At 37.4% G+C, this 27,833-nt stretch overlaps 1 protein-coding gene across 1 annotated transcript; it reads left to right on the forward strand.

Annotated features, from left to right (window-relative positions):
• The first annotated feature begins 20,848 nt into the window (after window positions 1-20,848).
• On the forward strand, window positions 20,849-27,450 carry si:dkey-23o4.6 (retinol dehydrogenase 12). Its single transcript, XM_052146891.1, has 7 exons — window positions 20,849-21,332; window positions 21,878-22,012; window positions 22,108-22,299; window positions 22,385-22,546; window positions 22,729-22,848; window positions 23,069-23,273; window positions 24,076-27,450. The coding sequence occupies exons 1-7, from the start codon at window positions 21,266-21,268 to the stop codon at window positions 24,179-24,181; spliced, it is 987 nt and encodes a 328-aa protein (XP_052002851.1). The 5' UTR covers window positions 20,849-21,265; the 3' UTR covers window positions 24,182-27,450.
• The last annotated feature ends 383 nt before the right edge of the window (window positions 27,451-27,833 follow it).

A 27,833-nucleotide genomic window follows, 5' to 3' on the forward strand; every position in this document is an offset into this window, starting at 1 on the left:
TTTACAATAAAAAAAGGACTTAAAAATGTATCTGTTTCTCACCCACACCTATCATATTGCTTCTGAAGACATGGATTTAACCACTGGCATTGTATGGATTACTTGTATGCTGCCTTTTAAAGCTTCAATATTCTGGCCACCATTCACTTGCATTGAATGGACCTACAGAGCTGAAATAATCTTCTAAAATCTTTATTTGTCTTCTGCAGAAGAAAGTCATAAACATCAGGGATGGAATGAGGGTGAGTAAATGATGAGAGAACTTTCCTTTTTGGGTGAACTACTCCTTTAACCTCACTTTCTCCCTGCCCAGTAGGGGGCAGTAAATGATGACAATTTTTAGGTGGAACCATTCTTTTAACCAACACTACAAGCAGAACTTCAGCAGATCTATACAGTATAGTATAATCTTGCTTTATCATGAATAAACTTGTAAAGCTTTTAAGCAATAGAAGCAGTTAGGCTCAGCAAAATTCGAGCCAAATTCAAAAACTATATTAAAGCTGAATTGTGTAATTTGTGTGATTACTGTAATGACTGTATTGACTGCACAGACACAGAGGCTACAAGAGTCCAAAATTAATCAAATCCCAATTATTGTTCAACCAAAACACCCAAAAAAGAGATAAAATGAAGGGCACTATTTTAGGAGCGCTATGCGATACCCCATATGCGCAGTCAGTGGGCATGGCTATAAATTGATATTCGTGCAAGCATGGGATAAGTCTAAGTGCAACTGGGTTGGGACAGGTAACATTTGATTGAGATTCTCCAATTATTGCACTGTCTGCATCCTTTTATAGATTACATTTCCTGTCAAGAAATGTCAATATAAATGAAGACAGCCCATTCATAAGCATTTGGTATTGTAAATGGTCTGTATGCAAGATATCCCCTGCTCTGTGACTCTATTGTAGCCCGTGCTGCTCAGGACAGCAATGTATGTGTTGTAATGTTCTCAATCGGCTTCTCTGACTGTTGGCTCTCGTCCTGCTTGCCCGAATCTCACCTGATTGAAATATGTTTTACTTCTCTACCATTGTTCATTGTTTGTAATGTATAATTGTTATACATTTCTGTTTAATTATTTCATTTGTCTATAGCATCCTTAAGCTTTGGAAAGACTATAAAGTTATTATTTTTAATCATATTGACCTGCTGACACACAAATCTAGGCTGGTATTAAAAGTAATTGATAGCTCTTTGATATAATTTGCTTGTGGAATCCCCAAACTGCAAATGTAGGAATGGAGTTAAGAATTTGCAATGAGATTAGATGTGGTTCTCAAATGTCTTGGCACAATGACATATTTCTCAGGAAATTACCAATTTGCAGCACTTCATTAATATATATATACCAACAGATAGCTTAAACACTCCCACCCACTTGCGTGGACACAAAAACTGAGCTCAGAATTAGTGCTCTCACGAACATTGGATAAGACGTAATAACAGAGTTATTTTTTAATTGACGGAGACTTTGCTACGTTACAATGCCCTATATGGAAGTATTTCCCAAATTAAGCTTTTTGTAGCATAGATAATCACCAGATGAAGGGTTTTGTGTATATATATATATATATATATATATATATATATATATATATACATACATATTTATTTTCCACCGGTTGAGGTTCAATGAGGAACAAGGTTTATTATTATTATTCACAAGATATTAAGTTGGAGACACAATGTAAATGCTGATGGGGCACGTTTCCATATTTTTCTTTGCATGCCCTCACTTCAATTTAGAACACTTGATATCTAATCAAAATACGTGAGGATAATAATATGGATGAATATTATCACTTATGAAAGATTTAGATAAAGCAAATACCTACATAATTGTTAATCAAGAATAATAATAAAAAAAACTATCTGCATAGGTTTTCGCCGATAACCAACAGTTTCAAAAAGTAACTATTTGCAGATTACTCTTTAAAATAGTTCGGTCTAACCCTAGAAAGTATTTTAACATCTATTTTACATACAATTTTATTAACTACAAATTATACACTTCAGTTTAACAAATAATAAATCATTGCATGAAACAACAACAAAATACCATAATTTCATTGTTCTTCATTTCAGGTGTAATTATTTATTATGTGGTTAGCCTAATGAGTATCTATTGTAGGTCTAGTAGTTGGAATCTGGCTTGGTAAAATTAAATTAATCACAATATAAATTCAGAATGACTAAAGCATTTGCAGATTTAAAAATAATTTTCTTGGAGAGGATGTCAAATCTAAACACAAGTAATGTCTGTCCATAGACAAAGAAAAGTGTAACACAATATTTCAGCTATTTGTTTATGCTAATAAAAATTTCTTTTTAAAAATGAACAGCAGAAAAATTTGCAAATCATGCATTGTCTATCCTTTTAATCTATGCAGTTATAATTTAAAAACATTTTTTTTTACTCCACATATAAATATACACAATAGTCTTGACAGGCACACTCAGATCAAATCACATTTACAAGTTAGTTTAGTCCATAGATCCATCTGTTCAATTTTGAGAATGCCTCATTTCATCAAATATCACCTGTTTGATGCAGAGTCTGTTTGGTCATCATTAGGATCTAGACCAGATTCTGAGATATTGTCTTGTTCAGAATTGTGAGATGGGGCCTCTGATTCAGGGGACGAATGAGAGAAATCTGTGGACTCGCTTGAAATTTCCAAACATTCTTCCATCCTTTCCCGTGTTTGTTGTTCTGTCTCGTTAATCTCTGACTGTGCTCTGTCTTCATCGTCTGTTTGATCGACTTCATTTTCCTGTGTTAAATCAATTTTCTCAACAACCTGGCTTGTCTCCGACTCCTGCGTTAAATCAATTTTCTCAGTAACCTGGCCCACTTTGTCTACAGCAAATGTGTCCATTGGCTCTTCTTCTGAATCTTGCACTTCAGGTCCAAGAACAACCTCTGAAAGCAAATTTAACAGATCCAATGCACTACCTGGCAAATTTGCATGCTCTTCCTGATCAGGAATCACATGAGCCAAGCAGAATGAGTGCTGGATAACTTCAGGTTTACTAGAGAAGCAAGATATGGCCTCTTCTAACCAAGTCACGAGAAGCTGCATTAGATCTTCAGGCTGAAACTCAGATTCAGCAACATCTTTTGCTGAATGTTGTGCCCAACGACAATGAAATAACCTTTGCAGCACAGGGCGTACACACATCTCCAGAGGTTGATGTCGGTAAGTACACCCAACTGGAACAATGGCGGTTAGAGTTTTGGTGCTACTAACTGTCGATATGAACTCCTCAGACACGTTGCTGTGATGGCTATCCATAACCAGCAGGGCCTCCTTCTTGTTCTGCGAATAGAGATGCTGTTTCCACACTTGGGTGGCCCAAACCTCTAGCTCTTCTGGTGCACTAAATCCTTCCTCTTTAGACATAAGGAGGATAGAGTCTGAAGGGCAGCTTCTTAACTTGCTTGCGGCAGGACTTGTAAAGAGCATTACAGGGAGCACTGTGCCATCTGCAAGCATGGAAAGGTACATCTTTACAAAAGGCTTACCAGACCCAGTCAACTGAAAGGCTCTCTCTCGGGTTATGCTGGATTTCAGCATGCTGAAGTCCACAAAAACAGAGAGCTGATCCATAGCACAAATGACACATTGTTGGACATTGTTTGTCTGAATTTGACTGTGCACAGACTCAGTGAATCGGCAGCAATTATCCTCCATCCTCTGAGGAAGTTCCCGTACTGCGACAGAGGCATCCAAGCCCAATTTGTGCCGCACCATGAAGCTAACAGCCCATTCATACGAGATACAGAAAGAGTTGTCATTGGTTTGGCTTTGCAGCTCTGAGGCTTTTTCAAACAGTTTTGCTTCACTGATAGGACGCTGCTGTTCTCGTTGGGCCAGAACCCACTCCACTAGATGATCACCAGCCTCTCCACAGCTACTCCTGCTGCCTTCGCCTAAAAGCTTTACTTGCTTCTCTTTGTCTCGAAGCCAGGCTTTAATGAGCTGAGGTTTAGCGCCCATTTCTTTGGATGCCTTCTGGATCCCACAGCACAATGCAAGAAGTAGTATTCGCCGCTGGTGAATAGACAGAATCTCCTCTCTGTGTTTTACAGGTTGTGTAAGTGTAGAATTGGTTACATTGTCATTCTTTTGTCTGTCCACTGTTTGATGTGGCAGTTCCTCATCACTGTCATCTGTATCGGTGTCTGTGTCTTCATCTTCCAGAGGAGCCATTTCCTGGTCCATGTCTTCATCCAGCCCAGTGCCTGAAATACTACTGGTGTCCAGTGATGATCTGCAGAGGCCTCTTTCAGTCTTGATATTTCCAGTTTTATAGCCAAGTGCAGTCAGCTTACCTTCCCTAGAAGGGACATATCGTATCACTTTGAATCTGTATGACAAGAAAATCATGGAATGAATTACATTAAAAAAAAAAAAAACATTAATTGTGCAAATTACTGCCAGATACATAGTTAAAATACTGAATGAAATGTGATTTTATAACACTTATTCTGTCCATTAAAATTAATTCATCAAAGTTCATCAAAAGGGTGGCACAATGGTTACATTAGATATCATTCAAATATATATATATATATATTATACATCAACCTGGGAAAAAAAAAAAAAGAATAGTATAGTATATATATATATATATATATATATATATATATATATATATATATATACCGTAATTTCCAGACTATTGAGCGCACCTGAATATAAGCCGCACCCACTGATTTTTAAATAAAATATTATTTTGAACATAAATAAGCCGCACCTGTCTATAAGCCGCAGGTGCCTACCGGTACATTGAAACAAATGAACTTTACTCAGGCTTTAACGAAACACGGTGTGGCAGCGGGGTGTGGTCAAGCGTCCGTCCGGGAGAGAAAAGCGGTAAGGGCGCTTACACCTGAGCTAAATTATGTCTAACACCGGTGTCTAATTTCAGTAAGCATGGGGAGAGCGGCATAAAAGGCAGCAGCCACAGAGCTGAGAGAGTGACACACGCCAGTCTAGTGTTGGCGCATAGAAGAATTGAGAAACTTTATAAAATTGATTGTAAACATTGCTGTGGCTATTAAAAGCCTTACCTGGAATGTCAAGTGCCCTGCTGAAAACTGTCACACTGGTGCCCGTGTGACAGTTTTCCCAAGAAGGACATGTGAAGCAGGGCACTTGAAATTAGACACCGGTGTTAGACATAATTTAGCGCAGGTGTAAGCACCCTTACCGCTTTTCTCTCCCGGGCGCTTGACCACGCCCCCGCTACCACACACGGCTTGTAATAAAACATTTGCAGTAAACAGTAGCCTACCAATAAAGTCATTGGTCACTATCTTCCTCGTCCTGTGCACTGAAACCACTGAAGTCATCTCCTTCGGTGTCGGAGTTGAATAGCCTCAGATTTAGTTGTCTTTTTGCACTGAGTCAATTCCTCACGCTGCTGTTTCCAACGTCTTATCATCGACTCATTAAGACCAAGCTCCCGTGCAGCAGCCAGATCAATCGCCTTCAACTTGAAAGCAGCATCATATGCGTTTCTCCATGTCTTTGCCATGGTGAGGGTGACAAAATTACTACCATAATCAGAATGATGGGAAGTTTGAGCGCGCTCGATTTAATCTAAACAGTAAACAAAAAAAGTTGTTTTGACCTTAACCCGTTCGGCAATTTCATTGGTCTAATGAAAGCTTCACGCCGCCAAAAAACTGAGCACGTCACAGAATGTTTTTTTTTATTTTTTTTAATAAAATTTGAAAGCGGGAAAAATCCATATATTAGCCACGTCATTGTATAAGCCGCGAGGTACAAAGCGGGAAAAAAGTTGCGGTTTATAGTCCGAAATTACGGATATATATATATATATATATATATATATATATATATATATATATATATATATATATATATATAAATAAGGTTACAATTTAGAATCAAACAAGTCAGAATTAAACAAAGATACATACTTCTTAGGAGCGACGAATCCAACTTTAGCATTACCTGTATTTAAAAAAAAAAAGGGGGGGATTAACAAAGACTGTAATAAACTAGGAAAATTGTATAATCTATATTATTTTCATTATCCATGTAAAAAAAAAATCATTTGCTGTATACTTTTAAAAAGATATGTACTGTAATCACTCACTCATTATCACTCTTAATCATGACATGTAAATTAAAAAGCTGTTTGCAAACTGTAAATTCTTGCATGGAAAATAATTGAGAAACACTGAGCATTAATGTGTTAGTATCTGAATTGTATAACCTTGGAAATTTGGTGAGAAACCATGGAAGTCCCAGAAGCAGCAAAAACGTTTGCACAGATTGACAAGGCACACTGAACAGCCATATACACTCTCATGGTGTTCATTTTTCAGATTGCAAACTTTACATCTCCTTGTACTAGGTGTAATTTTGGCTAGTCGATGTCTGATCCCTTCTTGCGTTTCAACATCTTCTTTTTTAATAGTGCGTTGCTGAAGTATGCTATCGTGGGTTTGGTTCTGACGGGCATATCTTTCAGCACACCTGGCCAACTGGTACCCCAGGCGTTTCCGGTAGATGGCTTGCGAGAAGTGACCACTCGGAAACCATGCAGGTGGGTTGTCTTTGCGGGTCTCTCGTAGGATGATGAAAGAGTTGATGATGCTCAAGTTGACTAGAAACCAGAAGAGACGCCGCCAATTGGTGTCGAGTACGAGCCCACCAAGTTGGTTGCAAGTTAGCAACTGATTGCAGATATCAACCCCACGCATGTTGTCCTGGAGCAACTTGAAGGCCAAGGGCCTTTCAATTGAGCAAAGTTCACCTGGCTTAACAGTGGATCTCCTCCACACGGTGTCTGGCTGCCCTGCCTCAGCATTTGTGGAGAGACATACCAGCTGCTTGGTATCTTTCCATCTGGTGGCAATAAGTGGGGAGTATGCATACTGTTGGAAATCCCCTGGATTGTCCAGGGGAGGCTCATCCCAAAACTCAGTGGGTAGAATAGGACTGTTGGGCAGGACTGAGCTGGAGCAGTATATACCAGATTCATACAGCTCTTGCATGAGTGGCACAGATGCTAGCGAGCTGGACAAGAAGATATGGTGATGTTTACCTTGAAGGCCCTCCACAAGCTGCGGAACAACAGATTTTCCCAAGTCCTTGTTTTTTTCCAGTTGCGTCAAGACTAGCACTTTATGGCAGAAGCCTGACTTGGAGTCGCAGAGTAGCCATATCCTTGGATGGGAATTTTTACTCTTCTCCCTCGCAATTCCTTTGTCGTGGCTTGGTAGAAAAGCTTGATCAATTGTCAGACACATGTTTGGCTTGTACCCCTCTAGCATGCTTGCCTGTAGGACACTCAGCATGGGCTGAAAAAAGAGCATCTTGTCAACATTTTGGTTGTCGTTCTCTACCAGCATACTGCTCATTCTGATATGAGTGCTGATCTGCTTGAAGCGTTTGACAGACATGGTCCTGTAGAACAGCTCTGATGTTCTAGAACCAGAGGCACCTTGGTGATGGTCCCAGGACCAGTAAGTCTCTGGCTCCGCCAGGCCTTGAAGGCCCATGATGATACAGAGACCAAAGAAGCCTTTGACCTCCTCTTTAGTCAGAGGGTACCAGGTAAAGTCCCCCTGCCCCAAAGAGCAGCGATGAGTGGCATAGGCATTGGTCTCATAAACGATTTGATCAAGGAGGATGTCAGGGAAAAGAAGTTGGAAGTAGTCGAGGACATCGCTAGTCTTGGGCAGTAAATGCTGTGGGCCACAACTGTCCATGAATTCTGGCACAGTTTCTTCATTTCTGGGCACACTCCAGTGCTCCATGGACAACCAGTCAGGCTTTGTCCCAACACTAGCTTCCTCCCCTCGTGGGCCCTCCACCTCCTCCTCCACAACCTGGCAGAATTCAATATCTGTCTCCAAACACTCTGTAGGGGAGGGGAGGGATTATAGGAACACAGAGTTAGTCTTGTCCTCGGAGTCTCTACCATCACCAATATTCCATTTTACAATACCATGCTCAATGTATAATTGGTTCTGATAGCTCAGTAAGCTTTTTTAAAAAAAGAAAAAAAGAAAAAAGGAAACAATAAGCAGCTCAGAAGCAGCAGATAATTCCCAGATGGAAAGTCCTTGTTGTTATTCATTTGTCATGTTTCTAAATTAATCCATTTTAGGCTCTTTGTGTATTCCATCTGACATTCTCCTTTCAGGTGTTGTAAAGTGGGTTTTGTGTACATACTGATTCTTTTAATTTTCCAGAGTGCTCTCAAAAAAAAAAGTCTTGCCAGTAAATCCAGTGAAGTCACACCCAAGTTTGCCCATTTTGTCAATGGACAGCTTGAGCTCATATGCCAGACCTGTGATCATGGTTTAACATATATGGTGGGCTATTACAGTTCCTTACGACTGGCCAATTTGCAAATGTTGCAGGCATATCTGTAGTGTTTGGGTTTAGCTAACATTAAATTGAAAATTATTGTTTAGATAGGATAGATCCTTCTTTACTGTAGGTGTCCATTCACAGAATAAGTAACAACATTGTTAAGCAGGGTCCCGACTCCAAAAACAATACTTTTTCTCCAATGGCGAATTAACAAATTTTGTTTTTTTACTATTCATAAATATATCTTACTGACTAACATAAGAAATATTACCAGTCATGATATTTGATCTTATGACAATTATTTCCTCTTACACAGGTCATCGTGTCACTTGCAGCACTAACCAGCCTCTGTTGAACTGCCACCTGTCCCGTCAAGACACCTCACGATTTTGCTCCTCAAATGTAGGTTTTGATGGCTTAAAGCTAATATGTCGCCACTTGGAGTTTTATTTCTTCATTGCAATTAAAAAATTTATATTTAAACCATGTACTATGTAAGCCGATTGGCCATTAAGGTTGTTTTATTTACTCACAAAAGCCAGTTGCCTCTTGTATTTGGCTCTTGTCAAGTGGACCTTGTTGGCCAGTACAGTTAACCTATGGCCATTAGATGTACTGACAAGATACATGTAGCAGTGTACATGATTCTAGTATTAATTTGTTTCCAAATTATTGTTGTTGAATTGTAGCTATACTGTATTAGCACTATTATCATGCAATCAAATCATTATGATGACACCTACAATACTGATGGATGCACTTTAACTACAGGAGTAAGAAAGTAGAGAGAGAAAATCAAGCATGCAGGGAAAATTTTAGAGACACAGGCATGCCTTAATGTTCTAGTGGCTCAAAGAACACCCACCTCTACGAGTGAAGATACAGTGGGAGTGACTAGGGAACTTGACAAGGTGTTTGGCCATCAAATTTCCAAGAGCAGTTGAGTAGTCACAATCTGCACAGCTCAGCTTCAATCCGCTTCGAAAGAGCAAAATTTAAGCAGCCATTAGATCAGAGTTTCAGTTTGCAAACAAGGAATTTAAATCGAACCATTAATGTACTACCTTGGGGGTCCCTTTTTAGAAGCTTTCGGGACTCTTCCAGGAACATGATTACTGAAATAAATAATTGAATTTCAATTAGAATCTTGTACCATTTTAGATGGAATTTACACAGAGTAATGTGTCATATGTATTGTTTTCTTCACAGATGGATCTTTCAAGTAGATAGTTCACCCCAAACAAAAAACATCTGTCATCATTTACTCACTCGTGTCATCTCCAAATAATTTTCTTCTGTGGAACACAAAAGCAGATGTAAGGCAGAAAATTAGGGATGGACATCCTCAGTCACCATTTACTTTCATTATACGGGGGAAAAATGAACTTCGAATGAATGGTGACAAGACTGTCAGTCTTTAATATTCTACCAAGCATCTCAATTTGTGTAACACAGAATACAGGTTTGGAACAACACAAGGGCAAGTAAACAATGACAATTAAAATTTTTGGGTTGAACTACCCTTTAAATGCAGAGTTCTCTGATTTCATGTCACTAGAAGCAAAGGATTGCAAAGGATGCAAGATAACATATTTGACATGACTCACTTGATCATGTGGTTTGCATAAGCACGAGAACAGCACGTGCTGTAAAGGCAGAGCGAGCAGTGAACATAAGTGGGGTAGTGATTTGCAAAGTCTGGAATGTCAAAAGTGCACTCCAAACACTTCTGTCTGCCCAGCAGTGCCCTGAAGATGGGGAAGAAAACCCCAAAAGAATGGTCATTTATAGTACAGACTTTAGAGTTGCTCTGAGTTCTGATTTCCATTCCAAACTAACTTATGAGTATCTGTTGACAGCATGCATGCACTTACCTCTGCTCCTGAAACTTGGCCAAATAGTCAAACATCTTGCTGACCTGTTTCCTCCCAGGTCCTGGTCTTTGTGATTGCTGGTCTGTTGATGTTTGAGGACTGATATTGTTACTCTTTGAATTTTGAGAGTTAGTGGATGCTTTTGAGGATTGCTGGCCTGACATCTTTTTCTGACCAACATATGCCCTAATGGTTACCTGGATAAATGAAGGAGCAAGGATGACTTACAAAACAAGCATTGCCAATGGTCAAAATAAAAGAAAACTGAAGAGAGAAACCGTTTGATTGTGCATTCATTTAAAAGGTATATATATTTTACTTTTGTTCCCGGCTGCAGCCCCTCCAATTCACGTGGCTTTCGGAAAGTCCTGTGGTGAATAATTTTATGCTCAACTTTGTCTTTAGTGAAAAGGAATTGAAGACGGCATTTGTTGCAGTGGTAAACTGTTGACTTCTGTAGAAATAAATTGTTACATAGAAGTTCAAAAGATCAAACTGTTTAATTTGTCTTGTGTCAAACAACATGTTTTTGCAGTGACAAGATATGAAAACAATGCATTCCTATGGACCCTTTCACCCAAGCATGAAAAAATCCAGACCATATTGTCAACCAGTAAGATATTCGTTTTTGAAAAAGAATGACAAAAAGAGAATGTGTTTAAATGTAATATATGCATACTATATAAACACTACATATTACACTGTAGGGCTGGGGGAAAATAATCAATTCTGTTACAAATCACGATTCTTGGGCAAAACGATTTTAAAATCATCTCTTCCTGATGAAATGTTTTTTATTATTTAATTAAAAAAAAACATGTTTATCTTAATGCTACTATGATTAATAGATAAACATAGGAAGCTATATTCCACATAACAGGTTTTCTCCCTGAGAAGTTTTGTCTCTATGTTTAGTCCTTTAATGCACCGCTGCTACAGCCATCAAGCACCGTTTGTTCACTGTCTGACATCAAAATCCACTGCTGTGATCAATGTTCCTGTTATTATGCATAATCCAGACATTTATTGGAGAGGTGTTGTGGAGATTATTTGTCAGAATTCGTCAGATTCTGCTTTAATAAATAGTTTAGCTAAAAATGCTTCTTAAACTGTTTGATGCCGTTAACTAGGCTACATGTCATGCCCCCGCAACAATCTAACAGCCAAGGTATTCATGCGTTGTGATTTTGCACATTTACCCACCACCGTCGACAAGAAATGCCGCTAGAGACAAAGAAACATGCTTGAGAAAACAAAACACGCCTGATTATATTTTGAAGAACAGACTAATGAAATGTTGCGATTAGCATGCCTGATTTACTTCTTTGTTCAGAGGTTAATTTGCGCTGCAGCGTCATCGTGTCTCATGGAACATGCGCAAATGGTGAGTTCTCACTTTTATTTTCTCTGTCAGTCATCTGGGAGCAGTTTGTATGAATAGAGTTGTCTATGAGAATGCTGCATAGGCTCTCAGACTACCTAAGGATGCATATGCAAAATAACATGTAATGACATTGGGACTACAAGTGAATTGTCATGTGTGTTATGTACAGCCCCAGGAATGGTTCTTGAACAAGTTTACTCTTTAGCCTCCATTTGTATGTTATATTCTAAAATGACCTAATTAGTTTGAGAAGTTAAAATTATATATTGCATTTATACATTTTTTGAATACAAATGGACATAATGCAGCCTTATACATGGGTTCCTTTGCACTAACTAGTCGCCTAGTTCAGACAACGCACTGACTGGTCAATTGATAGTTTTAAATTGGTAGTTTTGCACATTCCCAACTTTTACCTGAAAATTATATATTACAGAGAGAAACAATTGTAATTTCTGAGAAAATTAGTTCTCTTTTCTTTGTTTTTCTGTTTTTATATCAAAACATAAAATACCAATATTACAGTATCGCGATACATATTGAAATATCATTGTAATATTTAATCGGGAGGTCTGTGGCAATTCCCAGCCCTATTATACTGTATATACTACAAACATTTTGCATTTAAGCCTGCAAATTGAGTGTAATTCACTACTGTTGAGAGTAATTCACTATTGTTGAAGTAAACAAGATTTTTTTAAAAGGAAGAACATTTACATCGCACTTGATTTGAATATTTTTGGTGCAGATTTTCACTGATCATTTTTGTCTGCAATCATGTGCTGTAGATGAGCCATAAATGTGAATTCTTGCTCACCTGATGACGAACATAGTGCTGCTGGAAACTGCTTGAATGTTTGAAGACCTTCAGACAGTACTGGCACAGAAGGTGGCGAGTATCCTCATGCCAGGTCCGAAAGTGATTAAACACATCAGAGTAGAATGAAGACCGGTATTCACACACCTGAAAATGTCATAGTTACATTCTGCTTTTAGTGTTCCACAGAAGAAAGAAAGAATAAGTAAATTATGACAAAATGTATTTATTTTTAAGTGAAATATCCCTTTGAGAAAGTCCATTCACATTGCTTTACCTGGCACACATATGGCATCTCTCCTGGTTTATGGGTGCTCTTCATGTGTTGCAAGAACACTGGTTCACTATCAAAGGACCACTCGCATATCTTACACTTTGCTGCACAGAAAGCACATCAACCACTAAATCAGTGAAGAGAAATGTAACTTCCTGCTGTTTAATGTCACTGGAGCAAAGAATTTAATGCCAACTAGGGCTGCACGATTTGGATATCTTTGCATTTCTGCAAACTTGTTATTTTCTCAATATTACACCTAAATAAAATAGAACAATAAATAAGAACATACATATTTTCATGAAAATAAGATTGTCCAAACAAACAGGGACATTTAAGCAGGATGAAACATGCACTTTGTATAAACTCTTTTGAAAAGGAAACTGGATATAAAAGTGTAATAAAAGTGATAATTTCACTCAAACCACTAAGACGGTTGTTATTCTTTTTTTCTTAAAAGACCAACTGGTATTTCCAAATCCTCTTTCTAAAAAGTTCTACTTATCGCTGGTATCTCTTGTCCAGTGTGTGGATAATTTTCTGAAATCCCACTTTTCTCTGTGCTGTTTCAGGTGCTGATATAAATTTGTTGTGTTGCCACATGATGTAGCAACTTTAAATTTGCACAGTACCCCTCTCTGCTCAGTGTCGGTTATCTTAAAGCCAAAATATCACCACATAACTAGGGTTTTTCCTGGCTCAAAATTAGGTGGTACCATACTGATCAAAAAAGTAACGTTAAAAACACGTAAACATTGGCTTTGCATTAATACACTCCTAATGACCTGGCAACTGAATACAAGTGTTCATTTTGTCAGCTGTTTTTTATTTAACCTTAGCCTTAATCCTTTTTAGTTTTATCATATTTAGTCAACCTCATCCTAGTTCTATTTATTGTTTTTAGTCGTTTTGTTTGACAAAGTCTGGGCATTTTTTATGTAGTTTTAGTCAATGAAAACTGTTGACATTTTAGTCATATTTTAGTAACATTTAGTCATATTGATATTTTAGCCACTGAACACAAAACATTTTAGCCATAAGAGTATTATTGATAAGCATTTGTCAATCTTGTCTATCCAAAAGCAATATATATATATATATATATATATATATATATATATATATATATTATTATTTATTATTGTTGTTGTTGTAATTTTAGTGTTATTTTTCCACACAAGATTGATCTTATCATGATGATCTCATGATGATGACATTGTGAGCTGCAGACAGCAGGGGTGAGAGATAAGCGTCTCTTTGTTAGAGTGCGCATCAGCCGGCAGAACTTAAAATCTCTCCCGGTCTCGACTCCTGCTCAGATTGAGTCTCTATCTTGACTGGTTGAAGCGGCTCTGACCGCACCGAGAATGACAGTTTTGGAGTTTGTGCTTATTTACATGTCTCGCTCCCGTATTATATGAACTTTAAGGATGAAATAAAGACATAATCGCCAAGCTGTGATCTGTGTTTCTATCAGACACTCGAGCTACTGCACACCTCTCATCTCACGTGTCATCATTATAGACTGGTCATCTTTTTATTAGCTGTGTAGAAAATGGGCAAACTGCTCTCAGAGAGAATGGGCTGTCACATCCACACATGCACTTATTTATTTAATAAAATCGCAGCATTTGCCGTCATATAATCACACAGGCTGACATCGCGATTGCGATATGATTAATTGTGCAGCACTAATGCCAACAGCATTCAAGCAGCCAAACCAGAAAAAGGTCAGGACAGACATGCAACATCTGAATATGACATGTTGAAGATACACATTAAGTGCCTCTAAACGAATTGTGCAGTAAGAGATTAAGACCTGTAACAAAACCTTAGTCTTTAGACACTGCCCCAGTAACCATTTTATGTATGAATTTAAACATGCACATCGCAAATGTGTATATCTGCTTTATAGCGTGGTGGTGGCATAGTGGGTTACAGCACATAACTGGTAATCAGAAGGTCGCTGGTTCGATCCCCACAGCCACCACCATTGTGTCCTTGAGCAAGGCAATTATCTCCAGGTTGCTCTGGGGGGGATTGTCCCTGTAATAAGTGCACTGTAAGTCGCTTTGGATAAAAGCATCTGCCAAATGCGTAAATGTATGTAAATGCTTTAGTAATCGTCTCTGCATAAGCTTTGATGTGCATAACCAGTCTTGCAAGCTCATTTCCCTCTATGGTTTCTAGTTGGCTTTAATCATTTGCTAACTAATTACCTTACAACTTATTTGTTATAGTGTGTGGGTTGTTGAATCTCTAGAATGTCCAACTTCCCTGAGCCCTTATGACCTGTTTCAGAAATTAAAATAGCTCTTACTAGATGATTCAATTGCAGTGTGAACGCTCTCCAGGTGGCACTGAAGGCGAAATGGTGTGGGAAAGCGACGGAAACAGTGCTGGCAGGATGTGTGCGTATCCATCTCCCCATTTTGCTGCTCCAATTCAACATGGTTCCTCATATGGTTCATAAATCTGCCAGGAGAACAAACATGTTGTGAACAGAACTGCTGCATTCTAGAATATAAAAATAAACTTTAGCTTTGTAAAATGCATCAGCAAAAGCTCCTAAAAAAACATAAAACATATGTATCAAGGGGAAAATTTTCTACAGTGATACAACCCATAATTCCCAATATCATAGCCCTGAATTGACTGTCAAACAACAAACCTAATATTATTCTTCAGCTTCTTGTTACAGGAGTGACATTTGAATGATAAGGGTTCCTTTGAGTTGTCCAAAGGCACATAGACTCTATTCCCCTCAAAAGTGCCATAGTAGAAGTCATCCACCAACATGACAAGTTTGGACTCCCTAGCCTCGATAGGTTTGTTCTCCATGTTAATCTTGGGAACAACAGAGAGTTTCTTAGGTGGTGTAGCTGGGGTGCTCACAGCAGGTGCAGCACCACTTGTGGCAGTCATCTGGGCCTGATCTGGGCAGCAGAACTAAAGGGGCAGAGAAAGAGAATGTTGCACCAAAAAAGCTGCTAAGGAGCTTTAAATAATTTCCTTAATTTTTCCCTCACAATGTTTAATGTAAAATTAAAACCAGGATCAAATCAATCTTTAAATTGTAACCATGATTGTTTTTGAACAAGTTTTAAAGTTAATGCAAAGGTATTATTAAATAAGCCTTACTTTAATTTAGGTTTAAGCTTAATACTTATTGGTTAAAAAAAAAATAATAATTTGTGTACTTACACACATATGACTCCGTAGAGCCTCTATCATTTTGAACTGAGCACCACACCGAGGACACATTTGACAAGATGATGATGGTGATGTATTTGTAACAGGGATTGCTGAATAGAAAGAGATTGAATTAAAAAAAGAGGTTGAAATTGATCAATGTAGCATCAGCCCTGCATTAAACTGAAGATTATACACTATCAAGACAATGTACAAATAAAACCAACAACTACTTACTTTGGACAACATTTTGCATTGTGACAGGAATAATAGAGGAAGCAACAGAAGGGCCATTGTTCTTTTGATTGCTCATGACAACAAATGTCTGTGCTTGAGCCCCACCAGGAAGGGTAACTGATTTCACAAGACTCATCAGGTTTTGCATGTCCAAGGGTCCATTTCCTTGCTTTATTGTCACTGTAAATGGGAATTAATAAAAGATGGCAAAAATACAACAATATATTGTAAAAAAAAATGAAATACTAAATACAACAACAAAGAGAGTTCACCCAAAAATCACATTTCTCTCATCACTTGCTCAGCAGGTCCATACAATGCAAGCGAATGGTGACCAAAACTTTGAAGCTCCAAAAAGCACATAAAGGCAGCATTAAACTACATTCGAGCCCAGTGATTCAATCCATGTCTTCTGACACAATCTAACAGATTTTTGATGTGAACAGACCAAACTGTAACTCCTTTTTCACTGTAGCCTACATCTTGTCACAATGCAGTCTCTAGGCACGATCATGATTTCAAGCTTGATTACACTTCCTAGTGTTTGACGCATGGGTAGAGTGCAAGATGCTGCTAAGAAGTGTAATCGATCTTGAAATCATAATCGCCACAGAGAGTGCTGATATCAAGATGCATAATGAAAAAGAAAAAGTAATATTTTGGTGTGTTCCCCTCAAAAACCAAATGGATCGCTAAATAGCTGAGATATTCTTCTTAAGATTGCACAGAAAAAAGTCTGGAATGTCCAACAATGCTATTTAGTCGTGATTGTATAGACCCTCGTACTTTGATTGCTTCAAATCAAAGATGTAGCAATAAGACAGAGTTCTTCTCAGCAGGAGTATCTTACCGATTTTAGTCGTTCGTGTTGGGGAGGGCTGAGTAATGGCTGTAGAGGTCATGGTGGGCATGGTATTAACTTTAGGTTGGGTGACCGCTGTTGTGGTACGTATAGTGAGAGTAGCTGGGATCTGCACTGTGCTGAAGGAGCTGGATGTTTGGACCCTGTTTGCAACTGGAGCTGCAGTCCTTATTTGAGCTGGCTGGGTAATAATTTGGGTTGCTCCAACAGCTGGTTTAAACATTTGGGTCCCTGGCGCTAAAATACAAAAAAGTTGGATAAAAAAGTTATATTGTTAATCAATAAGCAAAAACCTCCACAATGTAAATGACAATTTACAAATAACTCACCCAAAAGTAAGAATTGTCATCATTTAACCACTCATATGTTGTTCCAGTATTCACTTATAATCTTTCCTGGAGATTATACATGACATCCACATTGCGTTAATTTTGAAAAAAGGCGACAAGTGTGTATTGATGACTAGTGGTCAACTGATAAATCGCAGAGGCCGATAAATCGTACAATATTCTGACTTTTTTAATTATCGCATCAGCAGTTAAATATTCCCATTTGGCCGATTTGTTTATTGAGGGTGCCGAGAATTGCCTGCTTGTGTGAAGCGACATAGACATGTAAAAGACCAGTCACGGTTCGTTTTCTTGTTACGTGCCATTTTGTTACTAGCATAATACAACACAGTGTCATTTAAACAGTCCGCATATCAGAGCCGTGACAGAAGTGTATGAGCTCATAATGTTAAAGTTTTCACCTGTTTCATACTCCCTCTCTCCTCACCAGTTCCCTGTAACTTTTAACTGTCTTGTCTAAAAAGGCAAATTTCAATAAAACTAATATCATATACCGTCTACAAATATGCACATATCTCTTTTAAATAGACATAATAACCCAACCTCACAAAAATTCAGCAGATCCAGCATCCTGTGGAATGCTCCTAAATCTTCCTCTGAGACTGCATTCTAACAGTCTCTCCTCAACAGTTCCCTGTCTCCTTTAACTTTATTTTCTAATGATAAAAGACAAATATCAATGATACTTGTATTATATACCGTTTGCAAATATCTCACTTTAAAAGATCTAATTCCAGAACATCCAGCGTTTTCTTCCCGTTGAGCGCTCCTCTAATGTCTTCCTCTGTAGTGCATCAGCCAGAATCAAAACTTCAGGATCAGTATCAAAAGTTGATCTGATTCACAAATCATAATGGTCACTCAGTGTCAATCCAAGCAGGTGATCCAGCCCGTTTAAACTGTCAGGCAAATGAGGCTTGTGCTGGACCCACACGAATGCGTGTGTGCAACTTCAAGGCTGCATCCAAAACCAGGAAATGCTGCATTTGGAGGCTGTATTCATAGGTAGGATGAAAATAAGGTGCTTTTCTAACTGTTCGTAGACCAGTTTCCTTAATAGTTTTATTCATTCAAAACAGCTGTCAGTTAAACTATTAACTGATTAGGAAGCAAGTTAGCTGCCTAAGTTTTCGGATGCATCCCAAGGTAAAAGCGCTTCACGTGTGCTATAATTAATGTCTTATTCAATATATATTATAAATATATTTAATATATATATTAGAAATGTTATGTTTTGTTATTTACTATATTAAATTTTGTGATATATCGGCGTTGTATCGGTCGAACACTAATGATGACAACATTTTAATTTTGGGGTGAACTGTTCCTTTAAGTAGGGTTATGTCTACACTGGCATACCTTGAAATAGAGTAATAGGCTGAACAGTTTGACCTTGCTGGACATTCAACACCAATCCCATTGGGTTTTGGCCAGGTTGGACATGATGGACGGGAAGACCCTGTATCATACACAAAAATAAAGACAAAATGTTGCTGTTGATCCACATGAATGACCAGAAATTTGATGGGACCTATGAAGTGGGATGGCGGCACCTGTGTGGTGAAAAAAATTGGATGGCTGGTGGCATTGGCAATAGGAGATGCGCCAGGCAGAAGAACCTGTGACAGAGCCAGACTGCCCAGCCCTCCTCCTCCTGGTGCTAAGATCACCTGCTGCCCTTGGACTGTTTGAGGAATATCTGCAGTATGAACAACTTGATGAGCCACTGAAAAAGAAAGTGATTCAGTGATTAATTGGCAGAAGGACTGATCAAATATAAAGCTGCAAGAGGACAAAATATACTCACATGCATTTGTTAGCAGTGGAACAGTGCTCGCCGTATTTACAACAGTGGGTAGGTTTGGGATAACCACGGTCTTGGGCTCGGCTATTATATCAAACATCGGAGCAGGAGTCGAAGACACAGCAATGGAGAAGCACACGCTTTATTACATAGTGATCGAGAAATAAAATACAATTTTTGTTTTCTCCATCTAAACATGCAAATGGCCATGAATGAAAATTACATACATATGTTTGCCTCAGCAGTTTCAGCATTTCCCCCTGAATCATCAACTGAACTTAGCTGTTGCCATGGTTCCAGCTCCTCCTCCTCACACTCCATAAACAAATCAGAATCCATGCTTCTGAAATACAAAAGGTTAAACGAGCTAAAACAGTAAATATGCCTTCACTATCAAAAAAAAAAAATATATATATATATTTATCTGCCAAAAGAATTTAGAATACTGTGAATAAAGTTTTAACTTTTATTTTAGGGGTCGTTATCTGAAGTGCAAACCCTCACCGGCTCTGACAGGTTTCAACGTCAGCGTCCGTCCATATACAAAACCACTTCGTCCTGAAAATTGCATTAAAAATATATAATTAAACGAGTAACATTTTCATTTATATATATATATATATATATATATATATATATATATATATATATACATACATACATACATACATACATACATACATACATATATATATATATATATATATATATATATATATATATATATATATATATTCATGCATGTAAATGCATTGGGTATTCACTGTGCTATCACACCACTTCATTAACGCCCTCAACAAATTGTGCAAGTACGCACAATGAGGTTTCATACAACTGAAAGACGCGGAGAGAAAAGTAGTTCCTGTGCAACAAAATGCACTATTCCGAGTGTTTTAACGAACTGAACGGAAGCACAAGCATTAGTTATGTGCACAATAACAGTAAACATGGATGAAAAGAAAAAGTTAGTCGGAACGACAAAAAAGCGCGACATTTATTACAAATGTTCGGTCACAAATTATGCTGCAGCAACCCCCTTCACACGGCGCCTACCGAGTACGTACTCCGCATACTGCCCTGTCCTCTGAACAGATAACGGACGCCGTCCATCAAATTAGTGTATTAAGACGCGCAACCAACAAAAATGGTCCAATTTATAAATAATACTTACCGGTTAATAGTATGTAGTGAATTATATTCAAAATGATATACTGAAAGAACACAAAGCCAGCCGGGACGTCACAGAAGAGACAAATAAGTGCGCGAAGTGGGAAGAGGTTCAGCTCTTTCTATCGCTCTGATTGGTTGATCGTATAAAAAACGCCATATCCGGTTTTGGATTCTAATCTCTGATTGGCTGTAATCTCCGAAATGAAGAGGAGTGGTTACTGGAACAAGAAAATGGCTTCCTTGTTTTCAACGACATAGTAACAATTGACGTTTATTAATGCAAACGCAGAAAGTGTTGGGATTTTATTCAACATGTTGCTGGTGGATTGCAGTTAAACCGTAAAGACCATCACAGAATGGTATTTTCTAAACTTAGTTCACAAAGTAAATTATTGACCATGTAACAACTCTCCTATATACAACATCGAATACAAATGTTGTAAAAAAAAAAAACTAATAATGTTTACACAAAGCATTGATAAAACACTATATATATACACAGTATCTGCCTAAGTCCGCGCGTGCGTGAGTCCGCGCTCGCGCGCCATTTTCTAAAACGAGCTCGAGCTGTGGTATTTAATTATGTACTTCAAAAACTCAAAATACGGCAATATTTGCATTATACGTATCATATCCAAATAGTGCATATTGTACACGGAATATTACTCAAACTACAATCAGATCTGTAATAGCCGTGTAATAAACATATGTATTTATTTTGTGCGTGATACTGCAACAAGTTTCATAAACATGGGGAATTTTGCAGAGAGACGCGCGTAATCAGCCAGTGGGCGAAGCGTAAAGCAGCAGCTAAGCTGTTGCTTTAGTTGCTCAAGCTCTATTTATAGCCCCCGTTCTGCACAGACGAGAGCGCCCAGTGTGACATCTTCAGGGTTATTATTCTATTTGGACACTGCTATTTGAGAGAAATGAGGGATCACGTTACGTCAATTGATCGAGTAAACTATTGCGCTGTCATCGCGTTGGCGGCACTCAGTAAGTTGTTGTTAGACATCTTTAGAGCCTTTATTTACAATCTTTAAAATCCCAAATCAAGATTTTAAAGTAAACAACAATCGTTATTTTATTGATTATGAAAACTGTCTGTTTTCTGATCTGTACTGTTATGTGTGCTGTATGTCATTGATTCCTAAGTTTGGGGTGTAGTTTGTCAAGTCCTTTACAAGTCAGGTTGTGTAATAAATCTTATATTAATTGTATAATATTGTTAAATATGACTTTGAAAATTTTAATGTAAATTGTATTTCAATGTCATTTAAGATAAAATATTACGTTTTTTTTATTATTTAGAATTTTGTTATATAATAATTATGTATTATTAAGAATAAATATTTAAATATTTACTTTTATTGTCTTGTACAACACACTACCTGTTATATATTACCTGATCTATACATCTTTATACATATTATATTTTCAAATACATAGATTTTCAAGATTCCTAGTGAAGTTGGGGAGTATCTGCTATAATCTTTACGCTAAGCATTGTCTACATAGCATTAATTTCATGTCTCATACAGGCTTTATGGTGCTGCGGAAATGGATATCTGGTGGGGTCTGCAAAAGCCGTGTTCGCCTAGATGGAAAGACAGTTGTGATCACTGGTGCCAATACTGGGATTGGCAAGGAAACAGCAAGAGATATGGCTTGCAGAGGTATGGCACATTATTTAGATATTCATCTACTTTATTAATGCCCTTACTGTTTGGTTTGTATATTAGTGTCTAGGTATGTGCTTGTGTGTAATAAGGGGCTCGGGTCGTGATGGCCTGCCGGGATCTGACTCGTGCTGAGAACGCTGCAGAGCATATTCGCCGCTCCACCGGAAATGGCAATGTAGTCATCCGACACTTGAATCTGGCTTCTCTCTACTCTGTCCAAGAATTTACCAAAGAGTTCATTGCCACAGAAGAACGACTGGACATACTCATCAACAATGCAGGCAAGTGAGAAACTCATCGTAGGCTGATCTAACTGCTCTTACAGAATTAGAGGTACATTTGAGACAGGTCATTTTTTTCTAACAGGTGTGATGATGTGCCCCAAGTGGACCACAGAGGATGGCTTTGAGACTCAGCTGGCTGTCAATCATTTGGGACATTTTCTTCTGACCAATTTACTATTAGGGATGCTTAAGAACTCCTCCCCCAGCCGTGTAGTGACTGTGTCCAGCATTGCTCATGTTGGCGGTAATCTCCTTTTTGATTGATAATCAGCATGCCTAAAATACAGACTGGAGCTATTTTCAAACCCGACTGTATACATTCTTTGGTTATATTTATGTAATAATGATGAAAAGACACTTGTAATCACCCTTAGTGTATAGCCATACTTGTGCAATGAAATTACATTTGTTGGTGTTTTCTTACAGGAAAGATTGAAGTTGATGATCTGTTTTTTGACAAAAGGCCTTACAGCCCTTTGGTCAGCTATAAACAGAGTAAACTGGCCAATGTGCTTTTCTCTAGAGAACTTGCAAGAAGAATGAAAGGTAACATACCACTAAAGTTCTTAGCATAGCAAATATTTTCACTTTTTTAATAGTGGGATATTTTTTGTTTATTTGGTCACAAAGTAGTAGAAAATGTTTTATTTTTTGTATTCATTCATGTTTGAATTTGACATTTATAGTGTCATTGTCCGTATTTAATTAACTTTGTGACCATTTCATCTACAAATAAAGCGCTTACACAAACATTTTTCGTGTTTAGGTACTGGAGTGTCCTCATACTGCTTGCATCCAGGAGTGATTCGAACAGAGTTGAGTCGCCATATTGAGTCGTGCTACCCCATGCTAAAGACTTTACTGTCTGTGCCCTCCATGCTGTTGATGAAAACTCCCTGGCAGGGTGCACAGACCTCCATCTACTGTGCTGTCACAGAGGGTTTAGAGAGGAAGTCTGGCTGCTACTTCAGGTAAACAGACTACAATCAGGGTAAATCCCTGAATTTGTCAGTTGCTAGAGCAGGGACCATTTCACTATGAAATAGTGATGCACCGAAATGAAAATTCTGGGCCGAAACGGAAACCAAAAATTCAGGATGCACTTGGCCGAAAAACGAAAATTTTAAAATAGTTTTTTTTTTTTATAATTGTATTAATATTATACAATTTAATTAATTTAATGAAATTAATTCATCTGAATTGAAAAACTACAAACCAATATAATGATCACACTTTTATTGAAAGTAACGCACCAAAATTGGACAGAAAATATATTAAAACATTATTAAATATATTATTCTTTATTCAGTTCTTTAACTTTCAAATTTAACAGATTTTTTTTTTACCAATTATCCAAATAATGTAACGTTCTAGAAAACTATAATGATATGCAAAAACTTAGCAGCTCTAGGCTAGCATCTTGCATATATAAAAAGTTTACAGAAAAGTTTACAAAACGCTACACAGTCATTTTAATGAAAACAACAGGTAAAACACAGAACAGCAGAGGGCCTCTATTCTGTTTATGTAAACGTATTTCCACTTTAAAGCACCATAAAGCCTGTATGAGACATTGAATTAATGCTATGTAGACAATGCTTAGCTTAAAGTTTATAGCAGATACTCCCCAACTTCACTAGGAATCTTGAAAATCTATGTATTTGATAATAATAATATAATATGTATAAAGATGTGTAGATGAGGTAATATTGTCAATGTGTAATTCGCACCCTGCAAGTATGTATGCTAAAATGAGTTTTATGTATATCACAGTGATTGTGCTGAAAAAGACCCTGCTCCAGAAGGTAAAGATGATGCAGTGGCTAGAAGGTTGTGGGAGGAAAGTGCTCGGCTAGTTGGACTAAATGATCGACGATGACACGTCGTACGGCACACATACTTCTTCACCTCATCTCTCGCGAGGTGGCAGAAACTCAGACAGGAAGTCATGGCAGAGCTAGTGTCAGGGCAAACAATATGGTTTTCATTAGGAGATGGCATTTACTAGACCTTTTTCTTTACGGAAGAGTTTTCCATTTGTTAAAGGTGAAAGTGTGTCATTTTTTCAGTGTTAAAAATACATTCTCATATCCCAGGTTAATGTGCATTGACAGCTTTAAGTATGCCATTCATAGGTAAAGTCAGTCAGTTCGGTGGCTCTGTGGTGCTATCAAAACATTGCTGTTTGTTTGAGCATCCCGACCAGACCAACAGCAGCAATAGAACAACCGACGACATTGGAGTTCGGAGTGGGACTGTTAGTTATTACACATATGTGCTTTTTAACCTTCCAACAACTTCTTAAAACTCTAGAATTTTTTTTAATGCTTTGTTCTCAGTGGTCATTTCCTAATAACACGATAATACTCGGTACATTCCAGCACATTCCATTTTGTGGCTATATCAGAACAAACTACCATAAGAGTCATAAAAAAGTTTAAGAGAGCTACCTTGTTTTGAAAATGTGTATACATATTCTGTATAAATATGTATGATTTACTTTTAACCACTAGATGGCATTAAATATGTGTTTTTGGAAACATAGTATTATATATTTTTAAAGATCCCATATGCACTTTATGATACAGCAAGGCAGCATTGCAGGTCAATTTGCAAACAAATGGAAAATATGTGATGGAAAAAGCAGACCTTGATTTACATGACTTGGTTGTAGCTTACAGTTAAGTAGATACCACAATAAATGGATTGTGTATAACAATCAATATAAAAATAGTCAAACAGAACAACATGCTAAAAACTGCATTGTGTAAGATATGTTTAGCTGTGCCACAAATGCATTTAACTGTTAAAGGAGTAGTTCACCCAAATATGAAAACTCTAATCATTTACTCACCCTCATGCCATCCCAGATGTAAATAACTTTCTTTCTTCTGCAGCACACAAATGAAGATTTTTAGACAAATATCTCGGCTCTGTAGGTCCTTACAATGCAAGTGAATGGCGATCACGCCTTTGTAGCTCCAAAAATCACATAAATGAAACATAGGGGTAATTCATAGTGGTTATATCCATATCTTCAGAAACTATATAATAATAGTAAATTTTTACTCTAAATCTCCACTTTCACTTTTACATCTGAAAGAAACGTGGTGCCTGTTTAGTTTCACCTTCACATCTGAAAGTGTATTACAAAAAAGGACTTAAATATTGTTCTGTTTCTCACCCACACCTAATATATTGCTTCTGAAGATATGGATTTAAACACGAGTCATATGGATTACATTTATGTTTCCTTAATGTGATGTTTTTGAGCTATAAATGTCTGATCACATTCACTTGCATTGTATGGATGTACAGAGATGAGATATTCTTCTAATAACTTTATGTTTGTGTTCTGCTGAAGATAGAAAGTTATACACATTAGGGATGGCATGAGGGTAAGTAAATGATAAGAGAATTTTCAGTTTTGGGGGAACTATTCTTTTAAATGACAATATTTACCCCCTGGAGTTGATTTTAAATGGTATATTTATCTTTATGAATGCATATTTTTAAAACCATAAAAATACTGTATACTTTGTGTCATGTACTGGTATTTTGTATCTAGAATTTCAATGTAAGCTATTTTAATTTTGGGATATTTTTGCTCCATGCCTCAATTAATTTGAAACATGGTGTCTAGTATTTATTTTTCTTTTCTAGTTTTATCTCACCTTTTCTATTTCCATTATTTAAATTTAGCGCATCCCAGATTTCTTTTAAGGTGTTTGATAAGTTAAAATTTTATTTATTATTAATATACTTACAATTTCACTGTTAATACATTTTCAAGATTGGTTGTTTTGTGGCTGTAAAAATCAATTTGCAGCAATCTCAAGCTCATTTAAAAACTTCAACAAAAATGCTATTGTGCTGGTGTGCTTTCTCTGTAAATCCTTACAGGCAAATAAATACAACTGTGTTGCATAGTGGAAGTCAACAGATTTGGGTGAGGAATTGTCTGATTAACACTGAAGGATTTTGCTAATGTGTTCCCTGCCTGTAAACAACATTTGACTATTCAATGGAGCTTCTGTCCCAGGTCAACTTTTGCTCCGGGGTATCATTTGTGTGTAAAATTGTAAAGTTTCATTTTCTTGCGTTAATTTCTTTGTAAACTCTTTACTGATAATATCTGTCTGGTAATAATGCGTGAGTGTAGCAACTACCGGGTTCCCAAAACCACTTTTATTTCTCAGCAAGACCTTTGTTTTGTTTCACAAAAACAAGATTAGTGAAAAAAAAGTGATTAGTCAAAGACTGTGTGACAATGCACGCCACCCTTAGTTATTTACTGGTGCCTTAAAATGGAAAATACAGATTAAATCAAATTAAAAACAAATTACTGGGCCAATCAAATGATACAACTCCCAATGCAATTTAGGTTGCACCATTAGCACATCTTTTATGGTCGACATAATTCACTAAACATACTCATATCCTGCACTTTACTAAAGCTGTGCCCAATCAATGAGTGGTTTGCAGGCCTGGCCCCAATGGGTGATGCCCGGCGCCTGCCGGTCTATACACGTAATATCTGTAAATAATGTAGGAAGAGTGTCTTCTGTACTTTATTCCTCCAAGCCATGTTTTAAAAGCCTGAGCCAAAAGAAAACAATTAATGTTAAAGGTGTAGTTCATCAAAAAAATTAAAATTCTGCCGCCATTTACTCAAGACTCATTTTGTTCCAAACTCATATGACTTCCTTCTACAATGGAACAAAAAAGGAAACAATTTGAAGAATGTTGGCGCTCATCTTTTATTTCATACAATGAAAATGAATGGTGACTGAGACTGTCAGTCCCTAACATTCTACCAAGCACCTCCTTTTGAGGTCTACTGTAAAATAAGGTCATACAGGTTTGGAGAGTAAAGGATGAGGATGAGTAAATCATTTTCATTTTGAGGTGGAACATTCCTTTTAACTTGCATATAAACAAAATAGCAGATGTTGCACTAGTGTAATAGGTAGGCTACACCCTCTTTTATGAAAATCAATTGTGCTCTAATATTCTCAGATTCATGTGAATTCATTTCAATGTGACATTCCTGTAGGCTGGACTGAGTGTGATATACATGTAGCCAACACATCACAACATTTTTCAGTTCATATTCAAATGTGTTATACGTTGAGCTATGTTTTTTATAGAGGTTTATTAATGTTACATAATGTGATGGTTAATAGTGATTTTTTTTCCACTTACAGAAGAAACCTCATTGGCTTCTAGCTCATTGAGTTCTTAATAAAAGCATTTAAACCTGCAACTCTTTTGTTATTTAAAGCAACAAAATGTGGATAGTTGTAACTGGCCACAAAAAGAGGTACAATAACTTCCTTCTAGTCTCCTGCTGTGTTTGTCTTCATGCCTGCACAAGTCTCTCACTGCACAACTTCTTAACTTCCCTTCTCATATTTTTATTACACAAAAATCAGTCTTGGGGACATGGCAATTTAAAATAAACCTTGTAAGTAAACAATAATTTTTTATCACGATTAAAGGACCTTTGAATTAAAATTAAGGGGATATTT

Source organism: Xyrauchen texanus, chromosome 17 (genome assembly GCF_025860055.1).
Source record: "Xyrauchen texanus isolate HMW12.3.18 chromosome 17, RBS_HiC_50CHRs, whole genome shotgun sequence".
Taxonomy (NCBI): Eukaryota; Metazoa; Chordata; class Actinopteri; order Cypriniformes; family Catostomidae; genus Xyrauchen; species Xyrauchen texanus.